General features: G+C 38.5%; 1 protein-coding gene across 1 annotated transcript; it reads right to left on the bottom strand.

Moving 5' to 3' along the window:
* LOC109231597 (flavonoid 3'-monooxygenase-like) lies at window positions 4,680-5,270 on the bottom strand. Its single transcript, XM_019397249.1, has one exon. It carries the CDS (start codon window positions 5,268-5,270, stop codon window positions 4,680-4,682), a length of 591 nt encoding a protein of 196 aa, XP_019252794.1.

The following is a 23,292-nucleotide window of genomic DNA, read 5'->3' as shown; positions in this document are numbered from 1 at the left end:
AAAAGTACTTCTTAAATGAATTGGCCAAACACAAATTATTTTTTTTCAAAAGTACTTCCGGAAAAAGTACTTTTGAAAAAAAGTACTTCTTAAAATAAGCAGATTTTGGCAGCTTGGCCAAACAGGCTCTAACACTCAACAGGCGTTGCAACTTGCATTGACAATTATTTCTTTTTTCCTTTCCTATTTCTATTTACTTTTCATTTCATGTTTAATTATATTTGAGAGAAAATTTTAGAAAAACAAAACTTTTACTATTTAATGGAAGAGAGAAAATCAAAATCTAATAAAAGTATTTATATTTGTGATTTCATCAATTTATCGATTTAGTTTTTGTATGTATATTATATATACTATGTAATGACAGAAAATACCTTCTCTAGCTTAACAAAGTATATAATTTTATGTAAAAAATTACTAACATCATTTATAATCGCGCGAAGCACGAGAAAATTCACTAGTTGGAAAATAAAGTTGGTCATTAATTTGGGATCCTATTAAATGGTAAATTATAGGTACAATTAACGTGTGAATTGAAAAATGAAGCTGGACCAATTGGGATTCTATTAATAAATGGTAAAACCACAGCTGCTATGTAAAATTGTGAATAGATAAACTGAAAAATAAAGTTGTTTATTTGATTTGATCCTATTAAATGGTAAGGTACAATTATTGAACATGTGAATTGAAAATTAGTTTTTAGCACAGCCAAAGCACTTTCACATATTGTGAACAGAATTTGAAAAAAAAATGGTTGACCTTGTATGATTCAACTGTAATAACTCCATGAAACTGTAATTATTAATAGGAATAATGTTTTGGAAGCAGTTTTGTATTTTTCATCTTCCACGATAGTAAAGGTAATGCAGGCTGTCATCACATTTCAGTTTTTTTCCATTGATCTTCTAAGAATCTTTTTATATTCTTTATTTCACCCTATAAAATTGCTCATTTAATTATCCAACCATTATATCACTTGCAAAACGAGGGCATCACACAACCTTTCTTTTTAAGACAAGATACGAGAAAAGTATAGCAAGAGATTTTGGAAGGAGTAATACCCTTACAGCATTTAGCTTTTTCTTTTCCTGTAGTCTTTTAATATTAGTTGTTGCCCTCTTATTAACTACTACAAATATTTAATATTGGAGAGGGTCTTTATTAGAACAATTAGCTTTTGACTTACATTAACATGTTTTATGTCATAGTATTCTTGCTCAAATCTTCAGCTGGCTGGTTTATTTGCTTTTGCATTTCTTTTTGTGTGAGATAATTATCTCTGTGATATTTTATACTTTTCTTATTTTTGTGTGGTTCTTCTGCATCACAATGATGCATCTACATTCCCGTATATTTTCATGTTTCTCAAATATTAACAAACATCATGTACTGTATTTGATGGGATATTTGATTTTCTGTCTTTCATGCCTCTATTATTCTTTCTTTAATTGGACTTGTATTTTTTATATTCCTCATCACACACACATATTGTAATATTATTTATTCTCATTGTTTTGTTTGTCTGTTTTCTTTTTTATCTATTAAAAGCTAAATTTCATAACTACAAGATATATTATTTTTTCTTAAGTAATATAATAAAGTTTTAAAATTTCGATGAAGTACTAAAATATCACACTGTCAATATTACACATGATCATGCTCCGTTTCATAATACTGTTATATTTGTACAACTCAATTAATATTTTTCTTTTCTCAAATTCACAGACGAAAATTTAAAACAAACAAAAAGAGTACATGTATGTATAATTAGGCTTTATACACATTAATTAAATATTTTAGCAACTATTATCTTTATACAAAATATAGTAACTCTACCTTTGTGTAGGTGTATATCATGATATCGACAATGATAGTCACATACATTGGTCGAATTTCGGTACAACTTCTATAAAATACTGCTTCCATTCGATAAAAACTTCTTCATATGTATGCAACTGTAAAAAGGAGGAGGATACGGTTTCTCTAAAAAGACAAAAACTTTAAGGCGTGAAACATTTGCAAACACAGCCGATGTTGTGTTGTTCACACACACACACACACACATATATATATATATATTACTGTTAAAATACTCGATAAATTATAAGAATTGCATAATACGAGTCAAACATTTCTTTTGAAATTCATTTAAAAGCAAATTTTCAATATGATTGTGCTTTGCAATGACAATAAATATCGATCGAATAGGTTCACATTCATCAACTTGAGCTTGCATTTATTCCTTCAACTTCTATTACACTTGTATTATTATACTTTTAAATATTTGTACCAATTAGAATGAGATACACGTGCAACGCAAGTGTCCAATAACAAATAGGATAATAGATGGGTATACAGTGTTTTTTGCCCTTAAAAAAAGACACATACAACAGGATATTTCACTTATGGGATTTAATCTTTCAATACAAACTACTACGTATTTGCAAAGCGTAATAATCGAAATGGAGACTAATATATGGAGATTTGGCATGGCATGACAACTAGGTCCAACAATTGGCATAAAAAAAATCAACATTTTAGGATTTGGCATATAGTAGCCTAAAGTTATTCTCTTTCTTCAAATGGTTCAACTATCACCCTAAAAATAAGCCCCATCAAAATTATTTCTCTTAAAAATAGCAAAAAATATTTAAAATCCTCTATCTCTTCTCTCGTAGCAACCATCATCCTAGAAATTAGGTTCTATTTCCTTTAGTAGTATCCGAAAAATTTCCAAATATTTTTTAATTATTTTTCTAGTTTTTTATCTGTATATCCAGATATATATATAACACATTAATAATTATATTATTGTATATCACAGTGTATAACATAATAATAATATGTATATCAAAAAAGTTTATTAAAATTTAATTTCTCTTCTTTGTATAACACATTTCAGATTGAAAACTCAAGTTCAAGACGACTCCATATGTGTATCCCCTATTGTATCCCATGTATATCTCTATGCACATCAGTGATATCTCATGTATATCATGTGTATCTATGTATATCCATGAAAATTTGTGTTATATATACGATATACAATGTGATATACACGGGCGTCCATAAAAAAATTTTGTTGTATACACGATATTATGTCCTTAAAAACCTGTGTGTGATATACACTGATGTACACGATATATAACGTGATATACACATGTCGATGTTGGATTTTTAGGTCTGATTTTTTTTAACCTGAAACTAGTCTAAATCACTTCTAATCTTGCTCAAATTTTGTATATAGCCTCGTTTAGGTATTTTCAACCAATTTCAATCACACCCACTCGTTCAATCCAACCAAAAAAAGAAGAGAGAAGAAAAACAAAGTTGAAATATATTTTTTCTTTCTTAGTTTTTGTTTCTGATTTTCTCTGATGTGAGATCAACCTTACCTTTTTACCCCACTTATTTTTTTTGTATAATTTGCAAGAATTTTTGCTAAACTATGAGAGTGAAGGAGAAGAGATAGAAGAAGAAATACAAGGAGAGAAAGGTCGAGGAAAGCCAAAATAAGCGAGTAGTTTATTTTGAAAGAGAATATATAAGAGAGTAGTGTTTTTAGGATTTGGGTATATAATGCCAATTATTTTGGGCTATCTTTGCCAAACCTAATATAAGGCTAAAAAATTGCCAATTCCTGTTATGTGTTTTTATAGGATGCCAATTTTTCCTAATACATTTAGGTAAAAATTGCACGAGGCGCCCTATTTGGTCGCCCCCATTTAACCTATACCCATTTTTTTTTAAACTTTTAAATTTATACCTACTTCTTAAATAACTTCAGCCCGTTTCTCCTCCTTCTTCTCCTCCTTCATTTTCTTCTTCATCACTTCATTTTCTTCTTCATCAGAGCTACTGTTCCTATAACCTCCACGTCCACTGTTTCAAATTACAACCTTCTAACAATCAGGCGCTTCAAATTTCTCATATGTTCAGCAACTCGATTAACAATTGTTACATATTGGGTATAGAAAAGCTATAAAATCTGGATTATATAGTTTATTCATATAATTATCTGGTATGAATAATCACCATGTCTGAAGCACTCATAGTGCTGGGTACTGCATTGTTTCTCCTATATTCTGCACTATAGAATTCTGATATAACGGATCCACCACCTTTGCTCATAAGCAAATCTTCAGTATTTGATTGGATAACTATATCAGATGTACTATTTGATCTCTTCAGCCTAGTCTTAACCTCATATGCAACAATGGCAGAAGCATTCTCAACATTAGATTATGAATTTAGAGCTGAAGTTTCCAAGTTACAACACAAAAGTTTCCCAGTTACAACACAAAAACTTCAACTCTATAGCTGAAGTTTCCCAGTTACAACACAAAAACTTCAGCTTTCCCAGTTACAACACAAAAACTTCAGCTCAAGAGCTGAACTTCAGGCCCGGCTACTAGAATGCTGAAGTTTTGCGTGATTGCCTTTGCTACTTCAGCCCCGTGTGCTGAAGTTATGTGAAAAAGCGGGTACGCTTGTAATTTTTTTTGCAAAGCGGGCACAAGTTAAAATGTGGCACAAAAAGCGGATATAGATGCAAATGCCCCTACATTTAGCGGACATGTCATATCCTAATGAGACTGTTCACCCAACGTATGCTTGGGCTTCTAGGCGAGGACGTGGGTGCACCCGTCGTAAAGTCAGCCCAAATGCTTCCTCCATGTTTAGTTTCTTTGGCGATTGTCCAATAGCAAATCCCAATTAAATGCATGAATTAAAGTTGCAGTCATCAACTGGACCATTCGTATGCCCAAATTCATTCCAGCACAGATTCTACGTCCAGCTCCAAATGGAATTACTTCAAAGTTATTTCCTCGCACATCAACTTTGGGCTTCTCACCTCCAGGCAAAAATCTTTCGGGCCTAAACTCCAATGGATCAGCCCATTCATTTGGATCACGAGCGATGGCCCAAACGTTTACGAGAAGTGTTGAGCCTTTTGGAATGAAATAACCATTAATCTCACAATTCTCTGATGCAATTCTGGGGAGGGAGAGAGGGGTAGTTGGATGAACCCTTAAGGTTTCCTTGACTAAGGCTTCCAAATAAGTTAATTGAGTTAGGTTCTTTCCAACCTCTTTGTCGATCTCCTGTTGGGCTTGGGCCAGTATTCTTGGGTTACGAATAAGCTCTGTAATGGCCCATTCTACTGTACTCGAGGATGTGTCTGATCCAGCTACAAACGAGTCCTGCAATAATTCATCAACAAAGATTAAATGCTGGGAACAAGCTCTCATGGGATGGGAAATCACCATCCCAAGTACTATAGTTCAAGTCCAAATGAGGGCAATACTACATTAAAAATCTTGGCCGTTGAATTTGTGCCCTACTAGTAGGATTGGAGGCTATGTTTAGACTTCTTATAGCTTGTTTGGATGGTTGTTACCCATTGTACTGTATTATATTATATTGTTATTCCAGAATAATGTTTGTTTTGATTGTCTCATTAAAATTGGTTGTATTGTATTGTAAATTCATTGTTCCAGAACAATGAAAAGTCCCATTTTTTAAAACAACCGATTTGGTGTGGGTGTGATTGTTTCCTATTTTTCTTTCCAATTATGCCCTAACTTATTACTTCACAATTTTATTTTACCCGTTACCTTTTTTTTTTCTTTTTTAACTCCAAATCTCCAACCTATAACCTACTTTGTCTTCGTCCCCCTTTTTTTTTTTCCCAAAACTTCTGCCGCTTCGAACTATAACGCCAAAGGTGTTTTGCCTTCTTTTATTTCGTTTTTTTCTCCTAATTTGATTTTATCTCCAATTCTAATTATCTTTGTTCTGCCGATTATCGTTCCTATCTTTATCATAGTTCTTTAACATTTTATTTTTTGTTTTATTATTATTACTATGATCTAGTTAGGAATGGAGTGTACTTATTATTGTTTTTAATAATATTAACTTGTTCCACTAATTTTGTTAGAATTTGCATGAATTTAATTGCTTAATCTATTTATAAGACATATTTGGTGATAAATTAGTAGAAAACGATTTTCTTAAATTGTTTTTACGCGTAATTCTTGATAAGCTTAATATTTAAACAATTGAGGGTATTTTAGTAAATTTATCAGTTACAGTACAACATGATACAGTCAAACCAAACAGCAAATGTTATTTAACAACAACAAACAATACAATATATCCAAACATTGTATTTATAAGACGATACAATACGATGCAGTACAACACAAAATACATTATAAAACGATGGGTAACAATGATCCAAACAGAGTGTTAGAAAATCTTAATTCAATGAAATTACATGGTAGCCCTTCCTATACTTTTGTGCTGACATCACTAACCTTCATGTCATTACCCATTTCAACACATTGTTATACAAAATTTTATTTGATTTTTCATTAATTTAATTATATACATTAACATCATAAAAATTCTTCATCCAGCCATTTTTTATCGAATAATTATCTAATTTATTTAATTTTAAGATAATACACTCCATAATTGTCAAATTGAATATACTTGTAAAAATATCTAATATCCCTTGCCGAAAAGACTTAAGCATTAAACACTCGTATAAGTTTGATGCAATCTGGATGTCACCATTTCATGTTTATACGATTTTATAATTTTTCAGAATTCAAATACTTTAAGATATTTAAACTTTAACCTCTGATGTTACAATCTTTCTTGAATAACTTTTAAACTGTTGCTAAATTATTTTAATACAAAATATAAGTCAAATTAATTTACTGGAGTAATATTTAAACACTATTTAAAGCGAAATATTAACACAGTAAAGGAATTGTCCAAAATATACACTGTATATAACATATTAAAATTATTTTTATGTATGTATCTATATAAAATAGAGAGGCAAAACAAGGATAGAATGACAATTGACATCCCCTGAAAAAGTTAAATTTTAAATAAATAAATAAAACATTTGGCAAAATTCAAGGATAGGTGATGATAGGCTATAATTACGTATTTTAATCGATTATTACATTCCAATTTACTGCACTTTCATTGAGTTTGCGCTTTAATCGCTAGTGCTTTGCACTAATTGTGTGTTTTATGCCTTGTAGGAGGGATCCCGAGCTATGTAGATGTTATAAAATGAATTCAAGTGAATTTGAGCTTTGAAGTCTGAGTAAAAGCCCAAGGAATTAATCCGGGATCGTGTTCGGGGATCAACGGATGATAATTAAGAACGAACGAAGAATCGAGTAGGCATATTGCGCACTATCTAGTAAAATGCACATAACTTTTCGCTCAGAACTCCATTTGGGATCCACAATATATGGTTGGAAATCTAACTCAAAGGGCTACAACTTTCATATTTTATGTTTTTCCAAATCCCAAACAGAACAGGGTGAAAAGTGCACGTCAAGTGCGCGGCCGCGCTTAGGCCACGCTCGTCAGGCAGAATCAAAGTGGATATGCGCGGTCCAAGCGTGGCCACGCACGTCCTGTCCGGGAGAAGTGTCCTTTTTCGCGTAGGAGAAGGTGTAATTGTTTGGGCTCGACCCTACTTGGTATATATACATGGAAAAACAGTATTTTGAGAGGTGTAATTGTTTGGGCTCGACCCTACTTGGTATATATACATGGAAAAACAGTATTTTGAGGAGGTTGGACAGATTTGAGACACATATTCGACCTAAGGAGGCAAGAACACACTGGGAGCAAGGCGGAGAATTCTTCTACGAGTTTTCACTTTATTTTTCCTATTTCCATTATTGGTTATGAATTCTAGTATTGTATTTATGCATACTATTATGAATAGCTAATTTGTTATCTAGGGTTTTGATGGAACCTATTGGAGGATGATCTTCTTGTTACGTTAACATAGATTTGCCATAGTATTTTCTCTATTTGTTCAACTATATTTTTATTGTGGTTGGTTGAAGAGCTCTCAATCGACTGTGCATATTTAGTGTGTATTACTCGGGAGAGAGTGCTATTTTGATAGTTGTTGAACAACATCACTCCTAACGTATATAAGGGATCAATACGGAGAGTTTAAAGGTGGGATTAGGGATAACGAAACCTTGGGTGCGATCCGAGTGAGCCGTACTTGATGCCAACTAGCGTATTCGGGAGAATATGTCTAGTAAATTATGGTAATTACTCGGGAGAGAGTTACGACAGTCAGAGCGCTCATGATCGGTAGAGAATACTTAGGCGAATTTATAGAAAACATAGTGGGAAGGATTCCGACAATAGGAGAAATCATAACTCTAGACCTCCTTAATCTTGTCTCTAACCCTTAGTATCTTTCGTTGTTAATTTACTATTTTAATTTACTAGTTAATTAGTTAAACACAAGAATCTTAATATCTATAAGTTAGGAATTGTTCAAGCTTGTCTTCTTGGTGATATTGAACAACTGTAGCTAAGTCTTAGTTCTCTGTGGGATTCGACTCCGGACTTGTAAACCGGATTATATTTGCAACGACCGCTTTGTCCTTTTTATAAGGCATAGTTGGGCGTGATTAAATTTTGGCGTCGTTGCCGGAAAACTAACGGTGTAGTTGTAGTTGTATATATTGCTAGGTTTCGAGTTTGAACTTTTATTTTGTTTTGTTTTTTTGTATTTTTTTTATAACTGTTGATTTGAGAAACATGACATCTTGGAATTATGGGAAATTAGGTGTAGATAATTCTACTATTGATCTCCATACATATTGTGAAGGAAATCACCCGTGGCAAAATTTTCAAAACGTTCCTGAGAGCGAGTTATGTGCACCAACTCAATCTTATTTGTGAAATGTGTGTGGTGGTAAAAATGGTCACTTTTATGGTTTTGCTTATATTTCTTATCTTCCCCCAACCCCTTATTATGATGGTTCTACCTTTTCTTGTGAAGTTAACAGGAACAAAGAACCTGGGGATGCAGACCTGAAGAAGATCAAGGATATGTTAAAGTGCCTTCTGAAATAAAATAATGAAAAACAATTGGAGATAGAAAGGCAAGAGGCAACTATTCGCAAGTTGGAGGCTCAATTGAGTCAAGCGGTTGGAGCTTTTAATGCTCAACAAGCCAATATTGAGGATAATAGCCAAGAAGAGCATGAATTTGAGGTATTAATTGGGGAGGTCAGAGTAGAACATCAACAACCTAGCCAACTACAATTTGAGGATGTCAATGTTGAAGAAGTGAGACTAGAGCCAGCCAAGGACTTTGAGGATATAAATTTTGTTGACTCTAGTATCATTGATGTTGAGGATGCTGAAAGTCCTGAAGTTCATGTGTGTGAGCGCGTGGGTCCTCACTCCAAACATTTTTCTACATTGTGCTTGGATGACGATATGAAAATAGAGTCATCCGAGCCGATTGAGAAATCAAGGAATAAGGAACAAGGTACCTACATTCTGGAATTTTTTTGCCAGAAAGACAGGACTACATACCTCATCGAAAAGCCAAGAAGTGTAGAATAGTACAATGGTTTTTTGGGCCAATTAGATTTGTTCCTCCACCCCTGGAGCATAGTCGAAAATTGATATCAAATTGGGGGCTCAATTGATAAGCTCAAGGTGGAGGCAGAAAGTGATTCACGTCGTGCCGCGACGTTAAATCAAGCGCTTGTTGGGAGGCAACCCAGCTTTATTGCTTTCTTTTATTTTTTTATTTCTCTAATTGTATTATGTTTGTAGTGTTGATTTTTTAATTTCCAGGAGCATGGAAAGCAAAGCTATTGGAAGGATGAAACAACAAACCAAATGGTTGGAACTAAGCGTGAGGTACCCGCACGAAGGACCAAGCCTGGGAGAAGTCTGAGTACCCCATGAGTTGTTGTGATTCGGCCTTTGGCCTACCAGGGAGTTTCTTTCACCCTCTTGTTAGTTATGGTGTGCATTGGGGACAATGCACAATTTTAAGTGTGGGGTGAGGAGATTGTCTGGGTGACTTTTCATACTACTTTAGCTGTGTTAGTTTAATTAAATAATATTTTTTTATTTTAAAGATTGGACTTTTCCCGACGATGGATCTATTAGAAAATTTTCTTGAGGGATTTAAGTCTAAAAAAAGATTTTCTTTGTAGGTAGTGTAGTAATTCCCCCTTGGTTTTTCTTTGTGCCGCGGTTCTTTTTCAAGGGTTTTATTTGAACCGGGTGTAGTTAGTTTTTTTGGGAGCAGGAGCCATTGTGTTGTGTTTTGAATAGCAATATCTCTTGACTTTGTTATGCCTTGAGAATAGTGAGTACTTTAGTTGTGACGCTTAGACTCAGTTTTTGACTCTTGTATAAGTACCTTAAATTGTATGACCTTAATTTTGCTTAACTGCTTTGACTAGAGTGTCTTGATGAGTCCAATCCTGAGTGAGTTATGCGCCATGTGTGTGTAAGGATTTGTATTATTCTGTGCATTGCATTTGATGCCTAGACTTGCCCCGTGTATTTACAAAGCGAAATAGTAGTTTTGTTCAGTCTTGGAAGTGATATAAGCATTTCTTTGTTGAGCCATATGTATATTTTACCCGCCTAATTGTTATGTATCATATTTAACCCTTTGAGCCTGTAATCCTGTTTCTTTGGCAACCACATTACAAGCCTTACCCAATTGTTTGAATTAATCATCTATTTGAACCTTTTAACCTCTCATGAGCACTTGAATAGTTATGAACTTTGTAAAAGTTAAAGTGTGGGGTGGTTGGTTTGGCTTTGAGTGAAACTAATGAGATAAGGAGAAAGGTGCACTGTTTTGGAAAAGTAAGAGCCACTTGAATTGGAAAAGAAAAAGAAAAGAAAGAAAAAAATAGTCGTATTGCGAAAAAAAAAGAATTCCTTGATAAGTGGTGGCTCTTGATGTAAGTGTGCTTAAAGAAGAATGGAGTTAATATATAGTGATGTGAAGGTGGAGTTATAGTTTGCATACGTGTGGGGTTTTAAATGTTAAAGTGTGTGTATTAAAGTGCTTAGGGAGGTGTAGTCACTCTTATATCCAAATATATCCTATCCATCCCGCAACCTACATTACAACCAAATAAAGTCCTACTTGATCCTAGACTGGATGAGCTCGATTAGTAAAGTAGTACACTACGAGCAAGCCTATGGTGCGTCTTTTGTGGCATATGAATATTTTTTCTGAGAGTGAGTGAATTCTTTCTATCTTGAGATCCTAAGTGTTCTTAAATTTTATTGTGTGGAACTACTCTCGTTTGTTGTATGAGGGCACTTGATTCATGAAGGAGAGGTAATGTCAGTGACCTCTATGTTAGAGTAAGTGAGTAAGTTGTGAATAATGCGTGGTACTTGTGAGTCAAATCTTGAGGTGAAGATGTTACGCTTTTGTGCTTAGTCTATTTAAATATTCTTGGTGTGATGAGTTAGTAGAATTGTTTAAAAAGGTCGTGTCTATATAAAGTGTAGTTTTATTGCTCGAGTACGAGCAATGGTTTAAGTGTGGGGTGTTGATGATAGGCTATAATTACGTATTTTAGTCGATTATTACATTATAATTTACTGCACTTTAATTGAGTTTGCGCTTTAATCGCTAGTGTTTTGCACTAATTGTGTGTTTTATGCCTTGTAGGAGGGATTCCGAGCTATGTAGATGTCATGAATGAATTCAAGTGATTTGGAGCTTTGAAGTCTGAGTAAAAGCCCAAGGAATTAAGCTGGGATCGTGTTCGGGGATCAACGGATGATAATTAAGAACGAGCGAAGAATCGAGTAGGCATATTGCGTACTGTCTAGTAAAATGCACATAACTTTTCGCTCAGAACTCCATTTTGGATTCACAATATATGGTTGGAAAGCTAACTCAAAGGGCTACAACTTTCATGTTTTATGTTGTTCCAAATTCCAAACAAAACAGGGTGAAAAATTCACGTCAAGTACGCGGCTGCGCTCGTCAGGCAGAATCAAAGTTGATATGCGCAGTCCAAGTGCGGTCCAAGCGCGGCCGCGGACGTCCTGCCCGGGAAAAGTGTCCTTTTTCGCGTAGGAGAATGTGTAATTGTTTGGGCCCGACCCTACTTGGTATATATACATGGAAAAATAGTATTTGAGGAGGTTGGACAGATTTGAGACACAGATTCGACCTAAGGAGGCAAGAACACACTGGGAGCAAGGCGGAGAATTCTTCTACGAGTTTTTCACTTCCTTCTTCCTATTTCTATTATTGGTTATGAATTCTAGTATTGTATTATGCATACTATTATGAATAGCTAATTTGTTATCTAGGGTTTTGATGGAACCTATTGGAGGATGATCTTCTTGTTACGTTAATATAGATTTGCCATAGTATTTTCTCTATTTGTTCAACTATATAATTATTGTGGTTGGGAGCTCTCAATCGACTGTGCCTATTTAGTGTGTATTACTCGGGAGAGTGCATATTTAGGTAGTTGTTGAACAACATCACTCCTAATGTATATGAGTGATCAATACGGAGGGTTTAAATGTGGGATTAGGGATAACGAAACCTTGGGTGCGATCCGAGTGAGTCGTACTTAATGCCAGCTAGCGTGATTCGGGAGAATATATCTAATAAATTATGGTAATTACTCGGGAGAGAGTTACGACAGTCAGAGCGCTCATGATCGGTAGAGAATACTTAGGCGAATTTATAGAAAATGTAGCGAGAAGGATTCCGACAATAGGGGAAATCATAACTCTAGACCTCCTTAATCTTGTCTCTAACCCTTGGTATCTTTAGTTGTTAATTTACTATTTTAATTTATTAGTTAACAAGTAAATATCTCCGCGCGAATAACGGTTATATTTCTTATTTTTTTGATTTTTTCGTCCAAATTTTTTTCCCTTTAAGTGCACTTTTTACTATTAAATATGTTAACAATTATTACACTTAATATTGTTTTTGTTATAACTCCTAAATATACGTTACTCATTATTTTTGCAATTACTAAATGTTTACCATCCTCTTTAGTACTTATCATAATATAACTTTTAATATCACGATATTTATTTTAGCGAAAATAATATAGAAATTTTAATAACCAAGAGGGAGGAACTGATGGCTACTCCACGTACATAGAAGGATTGGCAGTGAACACGTTTTCTCGAAGACACATAAAAGCAAAGAAAAAAGTTGTAGAAATTGTACAATAAAATTTGTCATCTCGATGTCAAATTTCATGTTTTTTTTACACTTTTATTTTTGACTTTCTTGTTTTTTTTTTCTTTTCTCTTTCATCTCTCCTCCTTTAATTTTAATATAAAAGGAAATAAATAAAAAGAGCTTACAGTAGTATATATTCAATTAGGATCATTCCAAAATGTATATTCAGATTATAGAACATAAGTTATTGTCTTTACCTGACTATACTTCGGCATAACATCTCCAACAATTTTTCATCATGAAAGTATTCACTTTCTGTTTTTCATTGAGATTAAATCCATACACACATGCAAAGAGTGTCTCCCATTACCATGTATGATAATTAATTTTTTGAAAACTCTATTTCTAGTAATCTGAAAGGGTCGCAATTGTCATGGGAAAAAATAAAATGATAGAATTATGCCATATGTTAATCATCATCCTCTACCTCCTCTTGTGTTGTTCGTGGTTGATAGATTCACAACAGAATATTGGTAGTTAGAAAACGTACTCAACGTGATATATAAGCCTCTTATTTCTTGTTTGGCTCGTGAATAATAGTATGTATATCATCAACTGTTGAGCCGAGAGTCTATTAGAAATAGTCTTTCTCTACTCCTCAGGGTAGGGGTATGGTCTGCATACACAATAATCTCCTCATATCCCACTTGTAGGATTATACTGGATTGTAGTTGTTGTTGCTGTATATTGTCAGTTGTTGAACTCATCACAACAAAGCAGGTGCATAGGCTTGCTTGTGAAACTAATCTTATTTATGCCCATAGAAGCAAAGAACTTCTGAATTTATAGGGAAATCATTTTCCAATAATAGCAATTTCATCTTTTAGAAAAAGTTGAAAAGAATGGACGTCAGACTGATAATAGGTGAATTTAACTATAATCACGCCTTAAATAATCACCTTCTTGTATAGTTTTGATGATAAAAGTGATAACAAAATGCTCTTATTAGTGCTTTTCATGATTTGCAGGTGATATATGATCAGGGAAGGCTAGGGAGTATTTTTGGAGTCAAAAATGAAGAAAAAGAGGCCAACAGTGAAATTCCCCAAGGAAACCGCGCAAAACAGGCCTGAAGATTCAGAAGACTGGGTTGACCGCGGTTCCACCGCGACCGCGGTAGAACCACGGTGGAAAATAGCTGCGGATAACTTCAGATTCAGAGAAGCGGCAGAACCGCGGCGGAAGCAGAAAACTTCAGGGACTAAAGTGTAAAACACGGGATTTTTAGACCTAAACCCTATTTTAAATACAAGACTTCGCCCAAGAGAGGCATGTATTGAATTTTAGAGTATCTTGGCAAGGAAAACAATTGTGAGAGATCACCCAAAACATCTTTCTTCTTTTCTTTGATTTTTATAGCTAGTTATGATGAATTCTATCTTAGTTTGTTTTTCCATAGCCATGAGTAGCTAAATCCTTTGTCTAAGGCTTTGATGGAACCTATTGGGGGATGAACATCTTGTTTATGTGAATACAAATTGCTAGTTTCAATCTCTATTTGTTCACTTTGTGCTTGTTGTAGTTAATTGACAGGATCCTCAATTAGCTGTGCCTATTTAGTGTGCATAACTTGAAAAAGAGTGCATATTTAGGTTATTGTTGAACAACACCACTCCCAAAGTATAAGAGGAATCTATAATTGCGGGTTTAAAGGCGGGATTAGGGATAACGAAGCCTTGGGTGTAATCTAAAGTGAATTGTGCGAAATAAAGTAAGCTAGTGTATCTCGGGAGAGTGCAATTAGTATATTACTGTGATTACTCGGGAGAGATTTACGGTAAGATGAGCGTTCATGATTGATAGAGATGTGTTGGTAAATTTGTATGAGCATAAACAGAAGGGATTCTTTCAATAGGGGAAATCATTGCCTTAGTTTCTTCTCATCATTGTTTACGACCTTAGCATTTTAATTTACAGCTGTTTAATTTACTTGCAATCGTAGTTAGTAAAGCGACCTTCAACTGGAATTCAAACATCTGGGAAACTGGTTCTGAAGAGTTTAGTGGGTCTAAAGATAGTGATTGATAGGTTAACTCTCTGTGGATTCGATCCTGGGTGTAATACTCGGGTTATATTTGCAACGTCCGCAGAGTCCTTTTTATAAGGCATAGTTGGGCGTGATCAAATTTTGGCGCCGTTGCCGGGGAGTTAACGGAATTATCAATTACCATTGATAGAAATACAAAAATTCTTAGTGTGGTCAGTTTTCTCTCTACCCAATTTTTCATAGAAATTTTGACGGTTGTTGATCTGGGTGCACAGGTGTATGCCTAGAAATTCTACGAGGACTGGAGAACTACTTGAAGGACTCTCAGACCCCGAGAAAATATTCCGGGCATTGAATCGTGCCAACAAAAGACTTCAACAATCCCAACAAACACACAAATTCGAAATTGACATGGGAGACGTAAACGATCCCAACGGAAACGTCAAGAATGAGCAATTGGCACCTCCTGCGCCTGAGGGTGCACTATATGACTGGGCACAACCCACAACTGACAATCTGGCCACTGCCATTGTTGTGCCCGCAATACAATCGTTCCAGATCACAAATAACATGCTACACTTGTTGCATAACAAGGGACTCTTTTCTGGGACACAAACAGAAGATCCTCAGCAGCACTTGAAGAACTTCCTGTCTATATGCAAAACTCAAAGGCAACCCAACGTGACTCCGGAAGCAATCAGGCTATTATTGTTTCCATTCTCGGTGACAGGAGCTGCTCGGGTTTGGCTAAACTCGCTCCCCATAAACTCTATAGAAACTTGGGATGAGTTAGTCAAGCAATTTCACAACAAGTTCCATCCGCCCAACAAAACTGCTCAACAAATTGATGAGATTGTGAGTTTCAAACAGAAACCAATGGAGACACTACACGAGACATGGGGCAGGTTTATAGGAATGTTGGTTATGTGTCCCCACCATGGTGTTCCAGAACAGATGTTGGGACAACGGTTTTACATGGGACTGTCTGACAGCATGAAGAATATTGTCGATGCCTCTGCTGGTGGGGCATTCTTGAGCAAGACTTGGAGAGAAGTTCAGAATTTGCTCGACAAGATGGCGCAGAATTCGGGATGGACAACTAGGAATGCACCTATCACTCCAGTAGTGCACTCAGTGCCTCCTGATCCTTCTAATACAATGGCTGAAAATATGGCGACTCTCTTGACACAAATGAGCATCCTCACCAAAAAGGTGGAGGAATCAGGGCAGAAGCAGCAGGTACATATAGTAGATACTACCAATGGGGGCTTGTGCACATCTTGCATTAGCCAGCCAATTGGTAATCCTTGGAATGCAGAGCATGATCATCATCATCAGCACCCTGAAGATATGAACTATGTGGCTAACTATGGGGGTCAGAGGCAAGGTAATCAGAATTGGGTCAGCAGACTCAACAGCAGTACAGGCCACCTCAGCCACAGTATAACGCCGGAAACATGGGAGGCATGAGACCCCCCCAACAACATGGCACCGTATCCTAGACCACAGGGGTACAACAATCAGCAGCAAAGGTGCCATCCACCTCAGCAGCAGCAAGGTGGAAGACAGGAAGACGGGTTTGCAAGACTTGAAGCAATGATGCAGCAGGTTATTGGGTCCAATGCTAAGATAAATGAAAGGGTGGATGCACATGATGCAGCTATCAAAAATATTGAGGTACAAGTGGGCCAGATTTCAATGTCACTGAACAATCGTCCTCAAGGGACATTACCTGCAGATACCCAAATCAATCCAAAAGATCAGGGCCCAAAGCAGCTGATGGCGGTGAGTCTCCGGAATGGCAGGGATCTAGATGTTGAGCAAGAGAGAGCTCGAGAAAACATACAGGCTGAGACACTCATTCCAGTGCCCATTGAGCTGGATGAGTCTACGGGATTGACAGAGGTGACAGTCCAGCCCGCACCTGAAGAAAAGAATATGCAGCAAGAGACTGAGACAGTAGCTGAGCCAGTAGTTGAAACAGTAGCTGAGAAAGAGAAATCTCAAGTGATTGGGAAGAAAAGACCTCCTGCACCATTTTCACAAAGGTTGGCCAAGCATCAAAAGGAGGAGCAGTATAAAAAGTTCTTGGAGATGCTCAAACAAATTCAGGTAAACATTCCATTGATTGAAGCTTTAAAGGAGATGCCGGGATACGCTAAAATGATGAAGGACTTGATGTCTCGGAAGTTTGACTTACAAGATTTGTCCACAGTGACACTCACTCAGACCTGTAGTGCAGTGGTGTCTAGACCTGTTGCTGAAAAGCTATCTGATCCAGGTAGCTTTACAATTCCATGCACTATTGGGAACTTTGCCTTTGCTAAGGCACTCTGTGATTTAGGGGCCAGCATTAATCTTATGCCCCTGGTTATTTATAAGAGGTTGGGCATTGGGAGAGCTAGACCCACCTCTATGTTGTTGCAGTTGGCCGATAGGACTGTGAAGCGTCCATTTAGGATCCTTGATGATGTGCTTATTCAGGTAGGGAAATTCGTGTTCCCCGCAGATTTTGTAATCTTGGATTGCAAAGTGGATGAAGAAATTCCTATAATCTTAGGAAGACCATTCTTGGCCACGGGGAGAGCTTTGATTGATTGTGAGACTGGGGAGCTCAAGATGAGGCTCAATGATGAAGAAATTATATTCAATGTGCAGAAATCTATGAGGCGACCAAGTGAGTTCGCAAATTGTTCTCTTATTGATGCAGTGGATGTAATTGTAGAGTCTGATGATGAGGCGTTGACGGTTGAGGATCCTCTTGCTGCATGCTTGACAAATTTGGATGAGGTGAATGGTGAGGATTTGGCGGAATGGGTGTTGGCACTGGAAGGTAGAGGGTTCTGGGATAGAAATCTAGAGTTTGAGCCCTTACACTTAGAAAAGAGAGAGACCCCTCCAGCAAAGCCATCCATCGAGGAACCACCTAAGCAGGAACTAAAGCCATTGCCAGCCCACCTCAGGTATGAATTTCTGGGTCCCGACTCCACATTACCTGTTATTATCTCATTTGGTTTGTTAGATGTGCAGGTTCAACAGCTTTTGCAGGTACTAAGGGAGTGCAAAACTGCCATTGGGTGGACCATGGCAGACATCAAGGGGATCAGCCCCGCCTATTGCATGCACAAGATTCTGCTGGAAGAGGGGCACAAACCTTCCAGGGAACATCAGAGGAGGTTGAACCCGAATATGAAGGAAGTGATAAAGTGGTTGGATGCGGGAATCATTTTCCCAATCTCTGACAGTAGCTGGGTTAGCCCAGTTCAATGCGTTCCTAAAAAAGGTGGCATGACGGTTGTGAAGAATGACAACAATGAACTAATCTCAACAAGAACTGTCACAGGCTGGAGAATTTGCATGGATTATCGAAAGTTGAATCTAGCCACCCGGAAAGACCACTTCCCACTTCCCTTCATTGATCAGATGCTGGATAGATTGTCAGGGAGGTCACACTTTTGCTTTCTGGATGGGTACTCAGGGTACAACCAGATCTCTATTGCACCTGAGGACAGAGAGAAGACCTCCTTCACCTGCCCATGTGGCATTTATGCCTTCAAGAGGATGCCCTTTGGCCTATGCAATGCACCCGCCACATTCCAACGGTGCATGATGGCCATATTCACTGATATGGTAGAGGATATAATGGAGGTGTCATGGATGATTTTTCAATGGTGGGAAATTCATTTGAGGAGTGCCTAATAAATCTGACGCGTGTGCTGAAACGGTGCATCGAGACCAACTTGGTTCTGAATTGGGAGAAGTGCCATTTCATGGTACAAGAAGGAATAGTCTTGGGGCACCGGGTGTCAAGCAAGGGAATAGAGGTAGATCGAGCAAAGGTTGATGTAATAGCAAAGCTGCCTCCACCAACTTCGGTCAAAGCCATAAGATATTTTCTTGGACATGCCGGTTTCTACCGGAGGTTCATAAAAGACTTCTCCAAAATTGCCAACCCTCTCTGTAAGTTGTTAGAGAAAGATCACCCGTTTGTATTTTCTGATGATTGCAGGGTAGCGTTTGAGGAGCTGAAACAGAGGTTGGTCACAACACCCATCATTGTCGCCCCCAACTGGGAGCAACCATTCGAATTAATGTGTGATGCTAGTGACTACGCAGTGGGGGCAGTGCTGGGCCAGCAGAAAGATAAAATGATGCACCCGATCTACTATGCTAGTAGAACGCTGAGTGGGGCCCAGACTACACAGTGACGGAAAAGGAGATGCTATCTGTGGTGTTCGCTTTTGACAAGTTCCGGTCCTATCTGATAGGATCCAAGGTAATTGTATACACTGACCATGCAGCTCTTAGGTACTTAATAGAAAAGAAAGAATCTAAGCCACGCCTGATTTGGGTGTTGCTACTGCAAGAATTCGATCTTGAAATACGTGACCGGAAGGGCACTGAGAATCAAGTCGCTGATCATCTATCACGACTTGAGGGAGCTGAAAATGTAGTAGAGGTTGAGGAAATTCTGGAAACATTTCCAGACGAGCAGTTGCTGCCACCACTCATCAGGAAGCGCCATGGTATGCGGACTTTGCTAATTACCTGGCCAGTGGTATTGTTCCTCACGACCTTTCATCGGTCCAAAGGAAAAGATTTTTTCGTGAAAGCCACCAGTATTACTGGGATGAACCTTATCTATTTAAAATATGCCTTGATAATATGATCCGGAGATGCGTCCCCGAGATAGAGCAATTTTCTGTTTTGCAGGCTTGTCACGCATCGGCGTATGGCGGACACTTTGGGGGAATCAGGACAGCAGCAAAGGTGCTAGAAGCTGGATTTTTCTGGCCAACGGTGTTTAAAGATGCTCACTTATGGGTAAAGGGCTGTAATGAATGTCAACGCACAGGGAACATTTCCCGGCGCCACGAGATGCCCATGAACCCAATTCAAGAGGTGGAAGTGTTTGACGTCTGGGGGATAGATTTCATGGGTCCCTTCGTCAGTTCCTATGGCAATAAGTACATTCTTGTTGCTGTAGACTATGTATCCAAGTGGGTAGAAGCTGCAGCGATGCCCACCAATGATGCAAAAGTAGTGGTTGGGTTTCTAAAGAAGAACATATTCACCCGCTTTGGGACACCACGCGCAATTATCAGCGACGGAGGCACTCACTTCTGCAATAGGGCTTTTGAAAAGTTATTGGCTAAGTATGATGTACGCCACAAGGTGGCTACTCCGTACCACCCGCAGACTAGTGGATAGGTTGAGGTATCCAATAGAGAGATCAAGAGTGTACTGACAAAAACCGTGAACGCCACAAGAACTGATTGGGCGAGGAAGCTAGATGATGCACTCTGGGCTTACAGAACAGCTTTCAAGACACCAATTGGTATGTCACCATATAAGTTGGTGTTTGGGAAAGCCTGTCACCTACCTGTAGAACTTGAGCATAAAGCGTGGTAGGCACTAAAACAGCTAAACTTAGACATGGAAGCTGCGGGCACGTCAAGAGTCACTGAACTACATGAGCTCGAGGAGTTCCGGTATCTTACTTTTGAGAGCACAAGGCTGTACAAGGAAAGAAAGAAGAGGCTACACGATCAGAACATCGTTGAGCGAAATTTCAAACCTGGGGACATGGTATTGCTCTACAATTCAAGATTGAGGTTGTTCCCGGGCAAGCTTAAGTCACGATGGTCTGGACCATTTCGAGTAGTTGAAGTTTTCCCGTCAGGAGCTGTGGAAGTTGCCACTGAGAATGACTCTCGTACATTTAGAGTCAATGGTCAGCGATTGAAATTATATGTGGGTATGAGCGAGCCTAAGGAAATGTCTGAGCTGCACTTGAATGAACCACAGAGGTCGAGCGAGCCTTAATTGCGCTCATCTGAGTCATGCCGCGACGTTAAATCAGGCGCTGCGTGGGAGGCAACCCATGAATAAGTGTAATCTTTTTGTTAAAAAAAAAAAAAAGCCGTCAGATGCAGAGAAGCGCCCAGACCGCGGTTCCACCGCGACCGCGGTCAAACCGCGGTCAAAGCACCTCTCTGTAGTCAGTCCACCGCGTTTGCACCGCGACCGCGGTCAAACCGCGGTGGATTGACCTTTCTGAACCTGACCTCTCGCGGTTCTACCGCGACCGCGGCAGCCCAGACGGGCCCAGGTTCAGATAATTGTTAAATTTTTTTTATTTTTTTCTATTTTTTTGTTATCTCCCCCCTTCCTTCTAATTACTTTAAACCTCCCCACCTAAACCCCTTCTTTCTTCACAAACCCACCGACACCCCTCCCCTCTTCTCTTCTTCTTCTCTCTTCCTCTCTCTACCAAATAGAAAAATCTCCATTCTATTTCACCCAACCTCCATTCTCATCTTCTCCAAACCTCCACCTCCACCTTCCCCCTCTTCCATCAAGTAAGTTTCTCCTCCCCCCTCTATTTCTTCTTCTTAATTAGTGTAATTTAGTTTTGTGTTAGTTTTAGTAAACCCTAGTTAGGATTAGTGTTCAAGTTTTAATTTTTGCTTTCTTTTATGTTTTCTATTGTTGTATTGGATGTTTGTGGGGTTGTTTAGTGATAATTTGGTTGGGTCTCCATGATACTTTAATTGTGGGGTTTGTTTTATGACTTGGAGGCCTAGAAAATATTTTTGTGGTGTAGTTTGGTGATGGGCCATTTTTGGCCGAAAATTTGGGATTTTTTGTACAATTTTGAGGCATTTTATGCCTACCCTAGGTTGTGCTGGTGTTGTATTGGGTGGATGGCGGTGTTGTCATTGGTGTATGGTGGTGTTGTATTTAACGTGAATCATTTGAGGAAGTAAGTGTGGGGTGATGTATGCCGGAAATTGCAAGCAAATTGTGGAGCCTTTGTGGAGGTTGTTCTCCTTGAACACCTTAGTAGTGGGGAATGGGCACTTTGTATGAATGAAATAAATGGGGGCAAGTGTATGGTGCCATTGGGTGGTGAAGTCTGAGTACCCATCCAACTGGCACGGGAAGGATATATTTGATGGTTCTTCTGAATTCTTTGCAGGTACTATGGCTCCTAAAAGGAAAAGGAGATCGCCAGGCGCATCCCAACGGCCTACATATGATGAATCCAGGTTCCAATCAGAACTAGCGGAGGACGACTTTCATGCCAAGGCTACGAAGAACTTCATCTATGAGATCTCGCTTGACCGGGCAGCCCTCCGCGTAGAAAAGGCAGAGATGTATTGGAGGAGGGAAATGGAATTCTTATTTGATGATCCTGCCCCGGTCAACAAGATGCTTGTTAGGGAGTTTTATGCCAACTGCCCATTGAACTTAAGTAGGGGGGTGATTGTGCGAGGCAAGGTGGTCAGCGCCACAATTCCCATGATTCGCCAGGTGTTGCGGCTACCTCAGTTCACTAGTGACATTGACTACTACCACGACAGGCCAGGGGTCACATGGGAGGTCATGACTGATATACTCTGTGCAGAGGGGCGACCAACATGGATACGTGACCAAATCACCCTGAACTCCAACTCTTTCACACACTTGGCTAAGTGTTGGTTAACTGTCATTTGCAGCCGGTTCCTGCCCTCAAGCAACACAACTGATGTGAACTTCCAGCGTGCACTGTTGACATGGTGCTTCGTGACGAAGAAGGATTTTGATGCAGCAAGGGTAATTAGTGATGAAATGGTCCTACGGGGGCCACTGCTGTCAAAGGGATTCTACTTCCCTTCTTTGGTGACTACACTGTGCCTGCTGAAAAATACCCCCACCAATGGAGACTTGCCCCCTAGAGCAGCATTCAGAGCCTCAAGCATCAGAGTGGGCCGGGGTACACGTACCACAATTGAGATAGATGATGAGGATGATGATCCGGTTCCTCTTGCACCGTCCAGGAGGTCTATTGACAGTGCCGGACCATCTCGGCGCCCCCATTCTGGAGCAGGCCTATCCCGCTCACAGTCCTCCCAGCCTATGCTGCGTTCCTTGGAGGAAGAGGTCGCGGATCTCCGCACCTCGGTGGATGGCCTACACATGCGGATGGATGCCATGTCGCAAAGGCAGTCTAGATCTGAGAGCCGGTTTATGCCCTGGTTACGTGCATTGGGGAGAGCTTGCCATGTAGACCCCAGCACCGTCTCCGACTCTGATTGAGTCTCAGGGAAGTCTTCTGACCCTTCTGCTCTTTACTTTCTTGATATGACATGGGGACATGCCATGATTTTAAGTGTGGGGTGGGAGACTTGCTCTGATTGTGTGTTGTATAACAATCAATCTATTGCTACAGCACAACAAATCTCATATACATTTA

The sequence above is a fragment of the Nicotiana attenuata genome, chromosome 8, assembly GCF_001879085.1.
Source record: "Nicotiana attenuata strain UT chromosome 8, NIATTr2, whole genome shotgun sequence".
Lineage (NCBI taxonomy): Eukaryota > Viridiplantae > Streptophyta > Magnoliopsida > Solanales > Solanaceae > Nicotiana > Nicotiana attenuata.
Note: the sequence above shows the minus strand (reverse complement) of the source record. Positions and strands in the feature narration are given on the sequence as shown.

Bases quoted from the DNA above. Each gene is read 5' to 3' on its own strand.
- LOC109231597 (XM_019397249.1), bottom strand. From the start codon at position 5,270: ATGGTGATTTCCCATCCCATGAGAGCTTGTTCCCAGCATTTAATCTTT.